General features: G+C 48.2%; 4 protein-coding genes across 7 annotated transcripts; 1 reads left to right on the top strand and 3 right to left on the bottom strand.

Moving 5' to 3' along the window:
- Positions 1-207: 207 nt before the first annotated feature.
- Positions 208-1,568, top strand: LOC143429313 (uncharacterized). The gene is made up of 4 exons (XM_076904849.1): positions 208-390; positions 609-707; positions 1,061-1,414; positions 1,482-1,568. The coding sequence occupies exons 1-4, from the start codon at positions 208-210 to the stop codon at positions 1,566-1,568; spliced, it is 723 nt and encodes a 240-aa protein (XP_076760964.1).
- Positions 1,569-1,703: 135 nt separating this feature from the next.
- Tsp5d (Tetraspanin 5D) lies at positions 1,704-11,259 on the bottom strand. 3 transcript variants are annotated; one of them, XM_076904097.1, is made up of 5 exons: positions 10,991-11,259; positions 5,665-5,776; positions 3,275-3,466; positions 3,012-3,194; positions 1,704-2,950 (listed from the first exon to the last, which is right to left on the bottom strand). In XM_076904097.1, the coding sequence occupies exons 2-5, from the start codon at positions 5,725-5,727 to the stop codon at positions 2,615-2,617; spliced, it is 774 nt and encodes a 257-aa protein (XP_076760212.1). In that variant the 5' UTR covers positions 5,728-5,776; positions 10,991-11,259; the 3' UTR covers positions 1,704-2,614. The 3 variants fall into 3 exon arrangements, with proteins under 3 accessions (XP_076760212.1, XP_076760214.1, XP_076760213.1); XM_076904099.1 differs by lacking the exon at positions 10,991-11,259 and adding an exon at positions 7,298-7,316; XM_076904098.1 differs by lacking the exon at positions 10,991-11,259 and adding an exon at positions 6,416-6,866.
- A 276-nt stretch (positions 11,260-11,535) lies between these two features.
- Positions 11,536-13,386, bottom strand: LOC143428970 (protein THEM6). The gene is made up of 3 exons (XM_076904272.1): positions 13,156-13,386; positions 11,939-12,153; positions 11,536-11,868 (listed from the first exon to the last, which is right to left on the bottom strand). Exons 1-3 carry the CDS (start codon positions 13,298-13,300, stop codon positions 11,632-11,634), a joined length of 597 nt encoding a protein of 198 aa, XP_076760387.1. The 5' UTR covers positions 13,301-13,386; the 3' UTR covers positions 11,536-11,631.
- Positions 13,387-14,189: 803 nt separating this feature from the next.
- On the bottom strand, positions 14,190-19,826 carry LOC143428866 (protein THEM6). Of its 2 annotated transcripts, XM_076904104.1 has the most exons (5): positions 19,433-19,826; positions 18,044-18,539; positions 16,911-17,125; positions 16,250-16,435; positions 14,190-15,838 (listed from the first exon to the last, which is right to left on the bottom strand). In XM_076904104.1, exons 2-5 carry the CDS (start codon positions 18,198-18,200, stop codon positions 15,728-15,730), a joined length of 669 nt encoding a protein of 222 aa, XP_076760219.1. In that variant the 5' UTR covers positions 18,201-18,539; positions 19,433-19,826; the 3' UTR covers positions 14,190-15,727. The 2 variants fall into 2 exon arrangements, with proteins under 2 accessions (XP_076760219.1, XP_076760221.1); XM_076904106.1 differs by lacking the exon at positions 19,433-19,826 and having other exon boundaries at positions 18,044-18,803.
- Positions 19,827-20,136: the final 310 nt, after the last annotated feature.

The following is a 20,136-nucleotide window of genomic DNA, read 5'->3' on the forward strand; positions in this document are numbered from 1 at the left end:
AGTTGCCGCGCAGCTGCGACACCAAGAGCACCTTGCATCCGTTTTCCATTCGTTCGCGATTCTTCTTCGTTGGGGTGCGCGACGCGACGATCCGCCAGCAAGACCCGGCAGGACGAACTCTGCTGCGAGTACCGCGAATTCCGATCAAGGGACTTTCGTTCGAGAAAGCGGCGTTACGACACAGCCTGTGCTCATCGAGGAACAACGATGCGTAGGATACTCGAAGGGAAAGGAATCTGTTGGAGAGTATGGGTTCTCGTCCTCGCGTGTTGGTTGCATTCGTGCCTCGGTGTTCCTCTGGGGTATCCGGTCAAGTACTCGTTGAACACCAACAACGCGAACCACAGAGATGTCGCACCGCAGACGGGCTCCGTCATCGAGCAAGGCCGAGTGAGTTTCATTTTCTCGAAACCCCTTTCCTCCACGGTACGAGGAACGATCAACGATCGTTTGGTTTGTCCCTGGTCCCCGTCACGATTCCAATTCCTACGAATTCGAAAGCGACGCGCCTGTCGCGGGAGGAGGTCGAGGAAGGTTCAGGTTGAAGTAAAGAACGACACTGAATTGGAATGGTTGGGCAGGTCAAAATTGTGCTTCGGTTTTTGTAGGAATTGTTAGGACGTATCGCGGACGCGATAAGAATCGGCACAGGGAGGTTCGTGAATTCCGTCACGTTGGCCAGAAACATCATTGCCGGACGGTGGGAGGTAATTGGCGCACTGACTTCATTAGCATTCGATCTTTGCCTCATCCAGTAGATTTCTAGAGAAATATGTAAATACATGCGTCGACGGATAGATCGATTAATTTCGTAACTATCCAGTGCAATGCTGGCCTCTTGTACCCGACCCCATGTGCCAATAACGAACGAGCCTGACTCGGCAAAAAAAGTGGTTGCGCGCAATACCTCGTTTTTCGCGCGAGGAACGCTTCGATTACACCTCGAATCACAGCTCACGAAACGCTACTAGAACGTTCACCTAACACTCATACGTACACCGTAACTGAACTTTCAGCTGGACATACTCAAAATCGATTTGTGTTATCGCTTGTGAAGCAGGCGTTGGCCTCGCAGAACGACGTGGTCCCGGAGAGCGCGACGAAGACGACGGAAGCTCCGCGAGAACAAGTACAATTGGAGTACACGTCGCAGTATCCGGTAGTGTCGAGCACTCGACCAGGAACGAGGGAAACGGCGAGATTGCTGACCCAATCGGGGCAAGCTATCCTGGAGAAGCCAATCTCGAAGCCTATCACGGGTATTCTGGAGTCCATCTTGCGCCCTGTGCCAGTGGTCGATAATATAAGGGAGGAAGAACGGTACGGAAACACTGACGGCAGAGTGAAGGGACTTAGCACAGCTTTGGTCAACGGATACGAAGAATTTACCAATTTCCTGAACTCTTTCATCGAAGTAAGCTGAGTTAGACAGAGTAGTTTCTCTTTTCCTTCGTAGGAGTAAATCGATGATCGTTTTGCAGTTTCCACGCAGCGCCGCGCAAAGGAAGTCCCAGGGGCTCACAGATATACTGTCGAGAGTGGGGGAAAGATTGATCGGCTTCGTATGATGCGTGTAGATTGTTCGAAAAATGATTTGTTTTGTTGTTGTCTCATTTCTGAATAAATTAATCATTTTCTCTTTCTCGGTCTTCACTGGATCGTTCCGTCGAACGTTGCGCGGGACACCTCGTAACAGAGCGTGATCGCATAAATATATTATTTATTAATCGAACAATATACCAATGTAACGTAACAAACATCGTGTCTCGAACGTCTTTGCGAATACATAACAGGCGTCACGTGCTGCTAGATTGCCTACTACGCGATGGCGTGCACGATTAAATACTATGTACGACGAGAACGTTCGATCGGCGCACCGGGGGTTGGTTTAAAGCTAAGCGAGAGGAGAAATCGCGGTGGCTTACGAGTCGATCTTAAACGCTAGAAACGGGTAGAAATACTTGTGTGCTCGCGCTCGTACAACCAGGCGACGCTTGACAGACGGACAGAGAACGATCGTCGAACGGGGGTTGCACGAGAGCGGAATTTTGGTATGCGCCGTGTGCGATAACGATATCTCTAGTGAATAAACAGATTCGCATGCAAGATATACATAAATATTCGCATCCTACGAGAGAAGAGACAATGTCCTCTTGGTAACTGTCCACTTCCGTGTCCATCAACGAGAGTACAAGCAATCGTTACTGCTACCGACCGTGTGCGTTTTATTAAAAGCTCGTCAAGCTACCCTCTCGAACGAAGCAGTCGTGTATCAAAGTCTAACGTGGAGTGCCGTTCGATCGCTCCGCTTCACCGTCTCGCGGACGCTGATAAGCAGAAATTTTACGATCTCCGCGGCGATCTTTTACGACACGCGGACCTCTGCGACGATTCGCGGTGATCACTGCTTCTAGTTTGAACTCCGCGGCGAGCTAAGAATCGATTCCGCCTTGGGGGGTCGCAGAGGAATCTGTCAAAGGCAGGTAGGATCTACGGGAGTCCATCAGCGCGAACAAGATCGTGATCATCGCGGATGCATCGTGTGATATATAAGAAATTTGTTGGGACTCGATGGACCTTAGACACTGGTCTCGTCTAAGATCCATCTGAAATTCTAGGTGTTCGTCGTGTCGTAGCTCTTGTACGTGTGGGACGACCTCTTGTGCCTGACCGTGCAGAACAATATCATGCTCGCCACCTGGCCAAACAACTGAAGGAAGGCTACCACTAGACCGACGATCCCGACCACGTGGAGCCTGGTGACCAGCCACATTTGAATGGCCGTGGCGCAGCCTTCTTTGTACCAGAGCTCCTTGTTTCGACCAACGAGCTCGAGACGACCGCAGTATCGTTCCCTTTGGATGCAACAGGAATCAGGCACGCGATCCTCCGTGGGCCACGCGTCGATCCGGAACCAATCGGTGTAGTCTCGTACACCGCAACAGTGGAACTGAAATTTCGATTCAATTAGAGGAGTATACGTATGTGAAGAGACTTTTGGATACGCTTACCTCCGTGTGAATGTGGTCCCAAATGGCGGGTAGGGTTCCAGGTTCCCTGGTCGCGTTATAATGTTTCTCGATACCAAAGAGCAGCTCATCCTTCAAGCTTTTCGCCAGGTGCTCCCTGAAGATGAACGCCAGAGTGCCCAGCATGAACTCGGCTAAGAACATCAGTATTACCAAGCCGAAGTACTGCAAAGGGGAAGAAGATTGGATAACAAACGTTGTGATAATGTCCAGGCGGTGGTGGCTTAAGGTGAAACGGTACCAACCGTGATCAGCATGCATCTGGATTGAAACCATGCACCGCAGCATCCGAAGAAGGCGATGACGAAGGTCACGCATCCGGCGGCGAGGAGCAACGAGTCAGCTGACGCGAAACTGTAGTGCGGTACCAAGGTCGTGTATCCTGAGTAAGCCAGCCGCAGCCAGAGGCCTGCACCCAAAATTCCGCAAGCGCATAACTGTAAAGAACGTCACATGGGTCAGAATGGGAGCGACCGTGGAGCGCGTTTTTTGGTGTCGACCGTTCGTTCTGTAAACCAAGTAACGGAGCGACTGCTGGGTTCTGATTCGCAGCGGAGTCTCGCGAAATGAAAATTCGAAAAAAAGAGAAATGATATATCGTACACGATGGTGACGCATCGCTCTGCGTATTGGAGCAAGGAGAGCCTCTCCTTGGCGATTCGATGCACAAGCTCCGCGAGCAACTCGATCGCTTCCGTATTAGCGTCGTCGGGTTCGATCGTTGCGAAAGTTCGCCAGCAACCAGCTCGAAGCGAACTTCCACCTGCGATCGTTCGATCGACCTTCAGCCACTGTGCAACTTTCGATCGTCGCGGACGATTTCGTAGCCGGTCGATAAATTATGTAGAGGAGGAAGACCGTCGGATCGTCGACGGAAATAGTTTCCACGCTTGCTGAGAATCGCGATTATTCGTCGCGCGCGTCCACATAATCGCGGGTAAAAAGTGGGTCGCGAGAAAGCACGCTCGTCACTCGTATTGTAGCGTTAATGGAACACTAACGCGGCCAGACGATCCGGCAGCGTTTCTTTCCGCACGACGCGAACTCGAAACGCGCCAGATCGACTTACGCGCTCGGTTCCTTCCTCGTCTGGTGGTCAGGTGAAACGGGGTTTAAAGTGTGCTAGGCCTGGACAGATTATTGACCCATCGCTGGAAATTGTCGCGGTTTAGAGCGAGGTAAACGCCGCCATTTACGATTTCTACCTTTCATCACCTGCATCCATACTACAAGAGCATGTACCAGTTTCGTATTGACCTGCGTCGAATCAGACGCGTTTCCATCGCATCAGATCCGACGCGATCATCTTATACTACTTCGAATACAACAGCCACAATCCGATTTCGCTGCTCGAAATGGCGCGACGCGCGATCCAACAACGCAGAACGCAACCCAGAACCGTGCAAAAGAAAAGGGAAAGCCAGCAATTCCTACGAATCACTCGCAACGAGTAGGCAAGTGGCAGTACGTTATCAATTTGTCAGCCGTAAGTGCTAAAGCTGACGGTCGGTGCGGCGGATAAGACAACGGGTAATCGTGCCGCACAGAAACGCCGGCTGGCAGAATATTGACCCTTGCGCCAGCGATGTATCGAACCGGTGCGAATTAGCATCAACGTGGTAACGACGGACCGCGTTATCCAATCCAGTTAAACTAGTTCGAATGAGGTAATTTAAGCGTCGATGGAAGGAATCGTGCCCAGCCGACCTAATAATCCCGTCCGTGCTTTATCGTTGCCCGGCATCTGGATCTTGGCCGCGAGGAATGAATGAACTAACGAACGAACGGTCCAGCCGATTGGCCGATTAAACGCTGTACGATTTGCGTCGCGAACGAAACCGGGTACCGTTAATCCCTCGCTGGAATCGCGGAGTCGCGTATCGGCGAACGCGATTATCGTTCACCGTACAAGGAACCTTCTCGACGACGTCTGCGCGTTCGATTTGCAAATTCTGTCGAGGGGTCTGATTTATATTCGCTTCTTCGTGAGGAACGTTGGTACTCGCAGCGCGTAAAGTTCGAGCCCGTAAATTCGAATGCGCGACGAGATACGCGCGCGTACGGAAACGAGGAGCGAGCGGCGCGCACCTGTTGAAAGATTCACGGCGGGGAAACGCGTCTTCGCTGGTACCGTAAGTTCGTAGCTCATAGAGCACAGGTTCAACGTCCTATTTAAGAGCGGCTCGCGGCGGAGACGGCCGATTTCAAGTGGCACGATAAATTCGAGAGGAGAGACGAGGCTCGCGCGCGTTGGAATGCATCGGGAATGACAATGCGCGTCGATTTAATCGCATGCGTGGGCCGTTTATGCTGTTCCGTCCGCGCGCTTCTGCGCCGCGTCCCGCAGCATCGCCGCGATGGAGATCGACCCGGTCGCGATCGCGATTCCAGCCGTTCGAGGACGCTTGCCACCGCGTGTTTTCGACTCGCGTCAGCGGGATCGCGAATAATATTTATTTTTAACCGCAGGGTGGAGTAGAGACTTTTATGGTCGGTGATGAAACGAACGGGATCGGATGTTGCATGCGTAATTACAATTACGTGGAAACCGAACAAATTGTCGATGAGAAAATGGCTATAAACGGTATTTTCGTCCTTGATGGTTAATTGGTAGCCGTCAACCGAGTCTACGTACCCAAATGAGAACGTTGAGGGAGCAGAAGACGTGCCTGATGCACGTGTATCCTGTGCGGCCCATGGCTCGTTCCCTCGCAGGGTCCTCGCGTCAAGGGGGCTGGCAGTGTTTCCTGGAAACACGAGGAATTCCATCATTCTTATCCGCGAATCGCTTCGAGGCGACTTTTACCGTCGCCTGCACCTGTCCCACGACCGTCTAAACGGCAGAACTCGTTCCAGAATACCGTAAAACCCGACACGTGGACGCTGGTCTGGCACGGTGTTGTCTTCCGTCGCGAATTTTAATTGGCCCACGCGCCAGACCGTTGGATCGTTAGTATTCGCATTTTGCCGGTCGTTAACTGCACTTCTCGGGAACTTTCGCTGTTTGGTATCGCGTGAGTCACGCCCGGTCGAGATCTCGTCTCGAAACGCACGCTCGATCGTAACCGGGTTAACGTTTCGGGTGAACGACGCGAGACGAACGTACGACGACCTGCGAGTCGTCGCGGAGTTACCGGGAAACACGTCGACCACCCGCGAAACGGACACAGGCGAGGAGAAAGGGAAGAAGAAGAGGCGGCGAAAGATGAAGATAAAGATTTACAAGCGTGCTCGATGATAACGCATTCTGCTCGAGTAGCCTCTCGATAGGCGTGTCTACCCCTTACAAGAATCTGCCAGTTTTGGCTCGCGAAGCGCGGAGAACTCGATCGAAAGAATAGACGAACGCGAGAAGCTTCTTCTCCTATGGGATACGAAAAACTTACAGTCAACTTTCGACGTGAAAGTCCGCATCCTTGACACACGACGAATTCGATAAACAGTCTGCGCACTGGTCACCGATGTTTCAGCTTCGTATTGACAAGAGAAGAGACACGCGGCGCACCAGCGGACACATAAATTACGCCGGTCGACTGGATCAACTCGACCGGTCGACAGTCGATCCTCATCGGACGAGGACCCGTTCCGGTGTGTTCGGAACCAGGTTGATACGATTGGCTGTGGCCCCTTCTGGGCCTTCTAGGTCCCCTAACGGGACACCCTGCCGACAGCGAGGCCTCTCACCTATACGCGATCCCGATCACGATCGCGTAGGTCCGCTCCGTCGCGGAGGCACCACCTATGGAAAGGCGCGTTCGCGGCGAGACGTCACTTTCCTACGATCGCACGCTCAGAGAGACCACTGAGACTGCCAAGGTCGCAGGAAATCGTGCTTTTCCCTCGGTACCGGTCACGTGTCCGACGCGCGCGATGCGACGCTTCCGGACGATCGAGCGATAACTCACGTATTTACAAATAGATATGGTCGTAGCTGCGTTTTAATAAAGCGTGCATACATTGCGAATTCTTGGTCACCTCGTACTCGCATCTGCTGTTTGAAGAGTAGTCCTCGTTATCGTGTAACCAAAGGATTGTCGGTGAAAGTAGAGAAAAGATTGCAGATTCGTGGAATATCGTTTCGATAAAGTTATCAAGTTGCCAAGATCCACGCGGATATACTGATGCATAGGGATGCATCGCACGGGGATCGCTTAGAAAAAGTAACGCGGGAAATTCCACGGCCGCGGTATCAAAAGTCGGAATCTCGGGAAACAGAGCTCGCGTGTTTTTTTTTCTTTCATGCATTAAACATGGGCACGCGCGCGTACATAATGGATCCAGTGGCGCGTATCAGGTCGCTGAATAAAAGATCGACGATACGGTTTTCCTCTCGATGCGTCGTCCCAATTAATCGCGAGAGGCGCGCGCTTCGTCCCCGTCTAATTGGGACAAGTGATTTCACTGATTCCTAAAAGTGTTCGCGTTCAAACTCGCCGGACACGTTGGTCCAGCGATTCATTGAACTCTCTGATCCGATGGAATAAACGTCGCGTTCATCAACGCGCGTGAACGAACGGCCCGATACTGCTGTGCGTACGCGAATCTCTCACCTGAACGCGCTCGGCCGTGGAATGGGTCTCTTTGCACAGGTGAGGCGCCTCTTCGAAAGCGCGAAAAGAAAGGGAACCGTGACACGGCTTATCTTAAGTGCGACATTAGTTTCCCTCGATAGTTAAACAGCTGCAAATAACGCGGTAAATGGAATTTCTATTACCACCTATTACACGTCGATTTACGTCGATGATGGGAAACGAATTTTACGATCGCGAGTACGATTCGTCTTCTTGTCAACGTTTGCACGCGCGACGCGATTCCAACTACGCGTTCTGATCCGTTTTCTTTTTTGGAAAGCTGCCACTGTTGGTTGCTCCGTCGCTCTTCGACTTCTCGACGGAGTAACGGAAAGATCCCAAGACCCTTCAACTCGATTCGAATGTGCTTATCAAAATTGGATAATATTGATTCACCTTATCGCCGAAGCGAATACGACCACACCGTGTAACGCGTGGTACCACTTGTTGCAAATGGTGCTCGTTAAACAAACGAGACCCGAGAACGTGCTCGCGACTGCTTCTACGAACGTGTCCCCGCTGCGAGGAATATAGTCTTCCTCTCTTGCCTCCGAAATAACCAACGGGGATCGCGATTAAACTTACGATCTAAGAAAAAGGTAGCCACTCGCCACGCCTCGACTGTATATGATTGCAAGCGAAAAGAAGCTGAACTATCAAGATTCTAATTTAAGATGACGGCAATACCCTCGTAGGCAAATGGCTAGCAGAATTCCGCGAAGGTGATACCTACGTACCTACGTTCGAGTTTCTCGCGCGGCATGGTTAATCGTACTTGAAATCAATTCGTGCGAGCGAAATGGAACCGCAAACGCGGCTAATGAACGGCGAAGAGAGTTGCGAGGGGGCGTAGGAACGGTCCCCCTTGCCACGACTTCCTGCCAATTGCGGACAATTTGCGATCATCTATGATCTCCCCGCTCTCGTCGCCTCTCGCCGGCGCAACGGTGTGGATGGTGCTTAAGCGTGCAACAGTTAACGCGGCACGATTCTTTTTTCTCCCCCCCGTCTCACTCTTTTTCCCTCTTTCGCGCTTTACACGACGATCGTGCGTTAACGCGTCCTACGCAGCTCATTTCCCACGTGACGTAATCGAGGAAAGGAACGACGAGCGCGGATGGTCCCGTTTCGAATACGCGCGCCGCTCTACTCTCCCAGGTTCCATCCATTCTATCCATCCTTCTTCTATCTCGCCTCGATCGCGATCGATACGCTGGTCGCGTGGCGATTCGCGTTTCCCCGCGATCGAACCGCAGGTATTCGCGTTTTTCGTGTCGACCGCTGCGACTTCTTGCGATTGTACTTCGCCACGTGGCTATCTGGGTCGCGATTCCGATGAAATCGCAGCCAAGCGAATTGCAAGCGTCTGGATTCTCGTCGTGCATTCGAAAACGTTCACTGGAACACGTAATTCCTAAATTATTACACAGCGCTCGTTAATCGCGAGACGATATGCAACAGCGTACGCGATCCTCCCCTCGCGTGACACAGCGAGGAATCGAACAAAGGGCTGTGTATATGAGTACAGGGCGCCGATTCACGGCCCTTAATCCCTCGTTACGTGATCGACTGCCTTATCGCCGGATTACGCGCGTAGAACTGTTGGACGGAGACTTTTCTTCCTCTTCGAGGCGAGAAGACGATGTCGCAACGATGCTACTACCCTTTATTTTTCACGGCGGTCGATGGTTGGAAAGTTTCGGACAATTTGAATGAGAAGCGGAGATTTCCCACGGACGCGAAAGAAAGCGAACGATAATAACGAAGAAGAGCGTACGGGCGAAGAAAATAACCGCCACCGGCGATTGTTCCTCGAAGAGGAACATGGGAAGAGAAATCGACGTTCGGCTGGTTCGCACGATCGATTTCCTCGTCCCCGCGATTACACGACGCGGATTATCCAAACGGTCCGCTGCGACATTTAATTAACGTTTCTAATCCCTAACCGCGATGGGGGACCGCGGGGTCCTTGATCTAGAAACCTGTTCTAATCAGGGATCATTAAAAACGACGGCTTACGAACGTGTGCTTAACGACGCCCACCGCCGCCCTATCTCTGGCAGACGACCTCCATTGATTAGCCTCCTCTGCTTAACGATTCCGTTACAGCTGTTTGGAAATTTCTATCGATCGGAAGCAAGACGATCCGGGTAAGAATCGACGCTGAGAACGTTTGAGAACGGTGTCGAGTAACGCGACGATTTGACCATAATCGTGGGGCAGCGTCGGTTCGCGACCATGGTCAGAGAGGATCGTTTCTCATGCGGCCGCGGGAGAAACATTGGGGAACGGGGCCCGTAACGAGACTAGTGTCATTGAACAATTCGCGTTAGCTTGATTATGAGATTCGTTTATAATCATTATTATGTAATGCTCGTCACGATTGCGTTACGCAACCGGTTCCACCTACGAAATTGCGCGATCTCTTCTCTCGCAAGATCGCTTCTCGTTTGATAAGACGATATTAGTATGAAAAGAAAGAACGAGAAGAAATCGTTCAGCGGAGGTTATTTGAGTAATTCCAAGGATTTAGATCATTAAAATGCCAGAGACCGGTGACGAATTAACTCTTTCCGCCGTGGGTTTAGAAACGTTTCTTATCTAACGAAGACCTCGCGAGAAAATTATCTCATTGGAGTCGCTAATTTTCTGCACGAGACAACTCGAGATGAATTGCACGGTGGTCCAGTTACGGATTTTGCCAGTCTAGAAATCTTGAAACTTCGTCTCGCCTTAGGAAAGTGGAACCAGGAAGAGAAGTCGTAAATATTATTTCTCGCGTAGGAAAACCTTGGATGAAACGAGAAACAATGGAGTTATTTATCACAGTAGGAGACTGTTCCTCGTGTAATTACGTAATTTTATCCGCGTACCAACATCATTCGCAAAACGTTGGAGATACGCGGCGAATGCAAATGCGCGCTCGCGCAGAGGCGCTGAATCTTTTTTAAACCGCATCGCGACCGGAGTGAACGAATAAATGGGACTTGTTAAACGGTGAATAAAAAAGTGGACCACGACGACAACGCGTTACGATCGCGACGAATATCCACAACGAGGCGTCTTCATCGATTTATGCTTGCCACGCAGAATTCTGAAAAACGATACCACTCGCGGTCGCAACATACGCCGTTTGATACCAACGGACAGGACGCAAACTGTCACTTTTACCGCGATTAAACCGTGAACCAGAGGAAAGTCTCGAGCATTTCGTTTCATCCTGTCCTCTACTCTCTGCTTTTACTAATTTACAGGCGAAGGCGAGGATGAAACCGTCGCAGCGACAGCGATCGTCGATCGAATTGCGCGAAGCGTTCAAAAAGACGGAAGCGTAGCAAGCCGGAAGACCGTATTTGAAACGGGCGAAGATAGTGCTTTGGTACCACTTACAGGTGGGATGAAAGTGTGAACGGTCCAGCGCAGCGGTGCTGACAGGAGCTGTCACGAGCTCTTCGACACTGAGTGAATCACGACAGTTCATGGAAAACGGAGTCAAAGGTCGGCTTGCGTTCGCGACAGGTTTCGAGTTCCCGGATCGACTGGACGCCAGAAACGAGCACGGCCCTCGCACATCCGTTCTCCATCGGTCCTCGCGGAACGAATGTCGCCATCTGACGAGCACCGTGGAAATGCGAGCGGACGATGGAACGCGGCGTGACTGATCGCCCGCGGACAAAAAAAAAAGTCGTGTCACGGCTACGACTCGTAGAACTTCCTAACTTAATCCCTATTTACCATTTCGCTCGTATAGGCAACCGCGCGATAAACATTGCAAGATGAATTCAATTTTTCGTCTCGATCGTACAATTTGAGCGAAAATGTATGCTTATTACATGGAACCGGAAACGGCAAGAATTACCTTGGTGTTAAATAAATAATTAATGCCGGTTACGCAAAACCGCTACAACGAAGGTTCTTGAGTCACGTTCGCGTCGTTTTACACTCAAACCATTTTCTTTATAAACAAGATCGAACATTAAAAAAATATACAAATATAACAGGGGGAAGGTGGAATGAAGTGGAACTCATCTTCAGCTCTGCTTCTTGTACTTCTGCGAGGATTCTTGCATGGAATCGATCCACAATTGTGCATCCTTAGTTAATTCAGGTCGTTGCGCGGTTGGATCGACTTCAGCGATTAATTCCGCCATCGACACAGGTAAACCTGTGACCGTTTGTTTAGCCATGGCGACCGTATAAACGAAACCGTCAAACAAGTTGATAAATTCGTGCTGCAGGTAGACATGTCTGTCTTCCCAATAAAGCACCTGCAGGAGAGAGGCAATCATTAACGGTTACTGTAAAGAACTAAAAAGCACGTTTAAACGATTGTCTAACCTTTGTGACTATCTTAAACGGTGTGAAGATAGGAATAGATCGACGATATCGGATAGATACAGCACCTTGTACCGCGTTACCGCCTTTTTTCAAGACCAATGAATAAATTCCATTTCTATCATAAAAAAGGAAGCGAGCAAAGTCCAGTTCACGAAGATACCTTGCATTATTCATGTGCCGAAGCACGAAGTCTATATCTTGCGTAGTACAGATACCTGAAAGGAAAGAAGACATTATTAATGTTTTCCTCTTACAATGTTAACTTTTCTACCTTGTTTACCTTCCTAATAGAAACCGCAAATGTGTTAAATGTAAATGATTGAAATGACAAGTATTAGTTACATAATCACTTATCGCCTGGCGATATTTATATTCCCTTGATTCAGGATTATATCTATTTTATTACGAATAAAACTGTTTTTCCAAAGTCAATTCTAAGTATACGGATACGATGCTTTTTTTATGAATAACTTTTGTCCGTGCTCGATATACGTACAGAATAAGATATGTATTTATAAACAGCTGACAAGCGAAACAAGCAAAGGGAGGCAAACGGGACAAAAATGAACTCTGACAAATTCATATTTTCGAGCCTTCGAAATTATGATTGCGAACGTACTTCCGGTTTACGCGTCTGTCTGCCGGCGCAGCGACCTTCTCTGCCGATGAAGACGATTTTGAATGCAAAGCGCGTGTAAATCAGGTGATTTAAACTTATAATTCCTAACATTGTCGCATGTTTTATTTATAAATTTTAATTACACTTAATTCGCCCAAATAAAATATTTCTCAATATTTTATTCAGCTAGCTGATACCGTATATATATATATGTGTGTGTATATAATCAGTTAGCCGGCTAACGGTCAAGGGTCGATATTTGAGCCGAGACAAAAATTACGAGGGAATTAGGAATATTAAATATCTGTTGAATTTTTTTTTTAACACGTTCACGCCGGGGTGACCCACCGGTGGGTCACACTTGACCGTTCCGTGAGGCTGACCGTTACATTTGACTGTTCTGTGGGGCGGCGTGACCCACTCGTGAGTCACACGTTTTCAGAAAATTAGTCGATAAAAAAGATAAGTGCTTGATGCAAGAAATGTGCGCTCAAAAAAACGTAGATTTTCGCCCCGGCGTGAACGTGTTAAAGGTGTTCGATATTTAAAAAAAAAATCGATAGCCTGTAGAGAAGCAGACGCTCCAGATAAATATTACCATAAGTGGTAACGGTGTCGAGGACTTTGCTCTTCTTCCCCATGAGCCTGCCCAGGCCGATGATACAGATGATCCTGATGAAGTAATTCACATCGAAGAGTATGTACAAAAGAAGGGCGAACGTGACAAGGCAAGTGCACACCATTTTCTTATTTCGTTGCGACTCCGAAGAACGGGACTGGAATGGTCGACGTACGATGTTCACGGAACAACAGTACCCAAACGACTGCGTGCAGATACCATGAAACTCCAAATAGCAGAGTCACTTCTTACACGGCAGACGTTCTAACCGGTTCCGTATTCTATAACGTTACGTGGATTCGTTCAACCGATAACTACTCCACGTAGTCGTAATTCCACGTGGATTACGCATGATAACATGCGTGCATATATGTGATATTGAACTTTGTCTGCCCTATCGATCACTTCTATTTACGCTCGTTTCAATTATATACATGAATAAATATCTCATCATGAATAAATATTATTATAGTTCGTGATGAATATGAAGCGCGTTGCTTCAGTTTGCTGTGAATAAAAAAGGAAAGATGGAAGGAAAAGAGAGGGAAGAACGTTTCGTCCTGGGCCTGTTAGTGGACTCATCAGTCAGGCTACCTACCAGGACCTGCCTTAGACGCGGAGATGTTAGGGACAGATCAAGAAGTGGTGTATATTGAAACGGAGAAGGAAAATGTGCACTGTCGAGAGTTCGCGGGTGTTCTTGCCCCACTAGTAACAAGTGTTGGAGGGTCGCCATAAATATATATCTGTGTCAACAGTTATTACATAGAGTATACATAAGCTGACCAAGTATTCGCAAAAGGAGATAGATCGACGGCGCTAATCAACGTATTTGAGATCGATATTGCGTTTAATTTGAATTAAAATCACTTAAACAGGGCGTTTAAAAATATGCCTTAAATGTTAGAAAAGAGCAGACTTTGCTTAAAAAGTTCCGTTGAACTTCATTATATTCCGTGACCTCTGCAGTAAATTGTATGAAATTATAATGTTCACGCCGGATTTTTCCACGCCGGAGTCTTGTCGAGTTCTTCGATTCGAACGCCTCAATATCGTATGCCTCGATCGAAATTGTTTAAAAGAAACCACTAGCGAATTTCAATGCGAAACTCGTGTTACCCATCTAACGAATATTTATTCTTTCTCTTGGACAATAATATATTCAACGACGTGATCAACACAGTTATTATCTGACGAGAATGGCATTATATTATTATCTAGAAGTATAGCAACATTTTAACGTACGTATGTGCACAATGCTATTTACCTGTTCGAGACTCGCTAAGTCTTTGACTACTTAAATGACCAAACTATCAATACCGATTTAATTTGAAATTTTAAGTGGAATACACTTTACGGATTTCCTCGCGCAAACGACGTCGGTAATTATTGAGGAAAAAAGAGAATTCTATATATCGTATTTAAAAGATCGGTTACACATTTGGAGTCATCTGGGTGCATTCAATCTGTAAATCGTTAGACTTTCAATGGTCGAAATTATAACGATAATGAAAATGATACTTAAAAAGGCAAACGATCGAACGGAAAAAATTGTGACCGCTTGGTCGAGAATGTCATGGTTAAAAGTGATCGATAATCGCAGGAAGGCGAATATTCACCACTATTTATGTGAAGGCACGAAGAAGTATAAACGGTCGCTTGTAAATAGATTGTTGTTACATCTCTACCGTTCCTGCGACAAAAGAATTCCTCAATCCTAAAGGCATCGACTTCGTTCACTTGCCAAGGATCATTACCGACGTCGATCATTAATTCATTTATAGAATATGTACATAATAAAAAATGTACGTGTAAATATAACGTCTCGTATCTCACGATTACTTTCAACGAAGAATATTCAACAAACACGGCTCCGCAGCTTTGGAAGCCTTTATTTTTGGAGTAGATAAATCTATCTCCGATCTGCGATCGTCGAATATCTTTCTGGCGCCCCGTTTCACGGTTGCGCGACAAGTATTTCGTAAAGGTATTCCGAGAGTAATAGTATCCAGTTCACGTATCGAACGATCCATAAAACAACTTTATTTCTCGCTCCCCACGCGGGTGCGGAGGCTCGCCTGATAGTCACGCGTATACTGTCGTATACTAAAATATTATAGTTCCGCGTCTCTGTCTGGTCTTTGTACTCTAGATTTTTGTTTCACATCAATCCAAAGGTACTTTCTTTCGCGTGCAACTCGAACCGCGTACAAATTCATGTACATATACATATACACGCTCTAAATAACGTTGAACGAACATCAACCTTCGAAGCTCGCCGGACGTACACCTCAATACTTGACTCAATCGTTCGGTCAGCAATCGATAAAAGCTTCAAACTTAACGATCACCCGTAACTTGTTCACCTAAGACATTGATTCAAAGCTAGCACGTGTGCCGCTCGTAGCAGAGAAAACGGGCGACGCCATTGACGCTGGTCACGGTACCAACGCAAGCCAGAATCGATCGATCTTCGACCTTAGACGGTCGTGGTCGCGTAGACGGAAGTGGAGATGACATCGTTCGCGGTGGATGCCGTATCCTCCTTTTGTCAGCAATTCGTCACCGGTGCTGGGTTCTGTCGCAGGAGCGCTGACGAGATCTCGTTACTCTCCATCCACCTGGCGACTTCCGGCGGCATCTGCGGCCTGACGTGAGGTATCTGCGACACGTGTTTTAATTAACTTACAAGATCGCTGGTTGCTAATGTGATAGTGACAACGAAAACTTCAGATCGGTTTTTAGAAACTTTTCAATACTGTTTTAAAACATCGATTCACGAGACAAGCAACCATGACTGCATTGAATGCAAGGATAGTCAGGAATATAACACCGGTCACACCGGTCGGAACAGGTTTAAAGGAATAATTCGAATCTTCTTGCCGCTTGAAAACCAATACTCTATCCTACGCTTGGGTTCAAGGGCATCAATTGCAACTCGATATATAGGGTAGACCTAATCGAATGTACATCAAGGCGGAAAAGGCAAAAAGCGAACTTTACGAACTTCAGGGTGAACCGCAGTTTAAACCGGTCCAGCTGTAAAAATCTAGGTAATTGGAGAGGATGTTACCTGTGTTACTCCCGCCTCGACGCTACCATTTTGCTTCACGCTCCGTTCCATGAGGGTGCTGATCACGGACTCCGCACTGCAATCCAAAAGCCTTTGTCTGCAAATCGCAATGGCCCTGATGAACCCGTCACTGGGAGTGATGAACCGGTGTTCCATGAACAGGGTTTTCTCGTCCCAATATATGATCTACAAAAACAGGTTCCATGAAATCGTTCAGGAAGCGCAATTCGATCCTGGACTACCTTGCGAGCGCAATTAAACCGCCTCTTTAACGAAACGATCAGAAGGGCGCGACTGATTCCTATTTGATATTCCGCGTGTACAGCGATAAAAGTGATAGTGGACGGAATGGAATACGCTTCCGATACGATGCGTCACGCAACCATCGGAACGCATACAAAGCTAGAGTAGTAACCTGCGGACGTTTCGATGCTAACTCCTAAAGTGCCATTAGGACAATCGCCTCGCGGATTTGCACTGCCAGTGTCAATGGATACGTTTCCTTTCCGGTCTTATCGATGTTCCAAGAAGTCCCGGACAGCAAATGTTGATAATCGGTGAGAGTCGCGAGATCTCTTTGCAAAGGAATCGTAAAAAGCGGCCAGAGTACGACGAACGTGACTGGGTAATACGATTTCAATGGAATAGATTAACGACTGACCTTGGAGGTGATTTTGAAGATCGAGAGGGGCTTCAGGAAACGGCGATAACGAATGGTCGTCGCTCCCTGCACGACGCCCGATCCTTGCGAGCAAATCTCGCGATAGAGACCCGTCCTCTCGTAGAAATCGGCTCTGGCGAAGTCCAGCTCGCGGAGATACCTTGCGTTGTTCATATGGTACAGCAACGTGTCCACGTCAGTGGTGGTACAGATGCCTAAGAAAAACAAATATCGTTGTAACCATGAGAGTGCGAAGAACAAATGACCGATGTTTCCTTGGGACTCCATTATCATAAATTTTTCAGACATTATCAACTACGAAATAAACAGGAAGTTGTCAAGGTCGAACAGGTTACGGTTGATCTTTTTTGATAATGTGAATATCGATTAGAAAATTTCCCTCCTATGTTGGCTCTACTATACTCTTTAATATCGCCGAGAAATAATTAGAAACGTTATGAAATTCCTCGAAAGGTCACGTAATCGCGTGCCACACCTTTGATCCTGAACCGACGAGGGTCAATAATGTTATAATAGTTCGATTAGTGCAATCATTCAACGGTTAAGTGAATAAAAGAAGAAAAAAAAAAAGAAAGATTAAAGGAGCTTGCGTTTCCTTGTTAGCCGTAACGATTGATAAATAAAAGATCAGTACTGGTCAGAATATACAGGCATACTAAGCGTTTACGAAGAATGAATTATTTCTCGTTGAAGTTGCATCACGGAGATGCACGTCTTCTCGTTGGACACAAATCACTGGTGTGAAATAAGCTTGCCGTTCGAGCAGGAAGTGATTGTTTACATTAATACTCTAATATTTACGTTCACCGCGTAAACGGACCCCTCTGGTCCAGTTTTGTGCAATTTCATTGCACCGTGCACTACCCGGAATCAATACTCGCGCGAATTTGCGACACGAGCAACTGGCCGGACAACTGATTCGCGCATGGTAGGTCAAGGTTTACCGGAATGAGTCCCAGATAAGTCGATGTATCATAAGGATTCCGAACTTAGGTAGAGACGTAACGGCGGCCCGTAAAAGGCATTTACATGGAATCTCTGTTGTTGCCGCGGTGCAGATTCCAGCGATATCTCGGCTTGTCAAAGTAGAAGGTAAAAATCAATGAACGTACCGTAGACGATGGTCTCGTCGAGGATGTGGACCTTTTTCTTGCAGAAACGCGCGAAGAACAGGGTAAGGAACATGCGCAGGAAATAGTGAACTTCCAGTAGGCCGTAGAGCAGCACAATGGCCCCGAAGACACCGGTCAGGACCCAGCAGGTCAACATGCTTGCGGACTGGCCCTCTCACTCGTCCTTGAACCGAACCAGGAAAACAGATCTCCGCGTGGTCAGGGTTTGACGTTTCTCCACCGTCGTGCAACCGCGCTCCACTTTATCGATTGGTCGTCGGGGCTGACGGCGGCGTTTCCTGGCTCGCTTCTCGCCGATGAAGAGTCGCGTTGCTCGACTAGCATGACAGAGGAGCACGGATGAGCGGACGGTGCACGGCGAACAGACTCATTTTGAGATGCGTCGTCGGGTCATGACACGATGACGGCTGCGCGTATCAAAAGACAAGCCCGGCTCTCGTTCGACGGTTTGTATTACATGGGTTGCACCGCGAACCTGAAACGTGAGAGGGAGAGACGTCTGAGTGCTTCAGGCGAATATTGTTAAAAGTCATGTTTCCATAAAGTGTCTTCGCTTTTCATCAATAGCGCACGCAGACACGCGCGCGGCGCACAAGGATGACTTCACTCGAGGGGCTTTTAGCACCACCGCGAAGCGCGCGTTCGATAGCGAAAAACGCGAGAGATAACAATCAACGTCAAATGACATCTCGTTTCCGGAAACGGGCGACTCACGCACTCCGCGAAACAATTTGTGTAAATAAACGCGAAGCACACTCCGAGAGGTACGAAACTATGAATCTGTAAAAATTCTATTAGCTAATCAGCAAGGTAAATATTTAGCATGCGCGTTCCCCGGAATAATTGCGCGTTGTACCCCTGCCAGGGAGGCAGGAGGATCGTTCACGCACGACTGGTACATCGGAAATAACTATCGACGAAGAGCGCGCGTCTGGCTATAACGTTGATCGCTGCACGTAGATGAGTCAAAAGAATTGATGACGAAGCACGGCCGACCAAGAACGACCAGGATACATTGCCGCAGAGGTGACCACTGATGCAACGTTTGTACGAGCATTGGATATCTGGCAGACCGGTAACACGGGCACGGGTCAAAATTTCCAGCGAAAGCTACTTTCGATACTTTCCCCCTCTGTTACTCTGGATAATTGTCACGCGAAGCACGTTCCCGGCCGGTCGCGTTCTTCCAAAAAAATAGCTCCCGATATTGGCGGCGTTTTCGATCTCGAGGTTCGCAATGCGTCACTCGCGGAGGCGGCGTACTTCCTTCTTTCTATGCGTCCACGGAGGGTCACTTCCGTGGAAATCCCTTAAGCGTTCAAGCTCCCAGAGAAGAGCTTAGCTCGGCGAATCGATGTTGGCACCTACCTAGAACTGGCCTCCGTCAGCTGAGGACACCGAGGACGCGCGGCTCTGTGGATGTGCCCGTTTCACGGCTGCTCGTATCTGCACATGCTTAAGAACGCGCGCACGCACACGGGAACGCTGGTGGACGGGCAAGGCTAAAAGATATCCGTTCGTGTCGACGACATCTCACGGACTGCTGATGTGCGCGTTCCCGGGTTCGACGTCGTCGCCGGCGTCACGGGCGTTGGGATGTCCCTTTCCAGAAATCGCATCTGCGCCGAGGACGCCAAACCATGAAGCCGGTACCCAGTGGGAGGTGAAGCCTTGTCGCGTGTTGACGTCAAAATCCTTGTCCGCCTCGCTTTTAATGGAAAACTGGACTTCGATAGTACGCGGCACGGGGATGTCGTTCGTCTTGCCATTTTTACAACCACGGCCTCTAACGGGGGGAGTATTGCAAAAAATGGAACTTAAAACGGCAGAGTCGACTTATTCGATGCGACATGCTCTTTGCGTAGACTGTAAACAGTAACACTATCTTCCTGTGTACATATTCCAACGTATAATTTAAATGTCCATTAATTTTTAGTGGACCAAATGATACTGACATTTGCAATTGCAATTTGAACAGATTTACATGTACAATATGCCAATACGGTATTAATATCACTTCACTGCTACAAATAAGGTATAATTATGAAGTTTAATTACAGTAAATTAAGGCA

This window comes from Xylocopa sonorina, chromosome 11 (genome assembly GCF_050948175.1).
Source record: "Xylocopa sonorina isolate GNS202 chromosome 11, iyXylSono1_principal, whole genome shotgun sequence".
NCBI classification, from domain to species: Eukaryota; Metazoa; Arthropoda; class Insecta; order Hymenoptera; family Apidae; genus Xylocopa; species Xylocopa sonorina.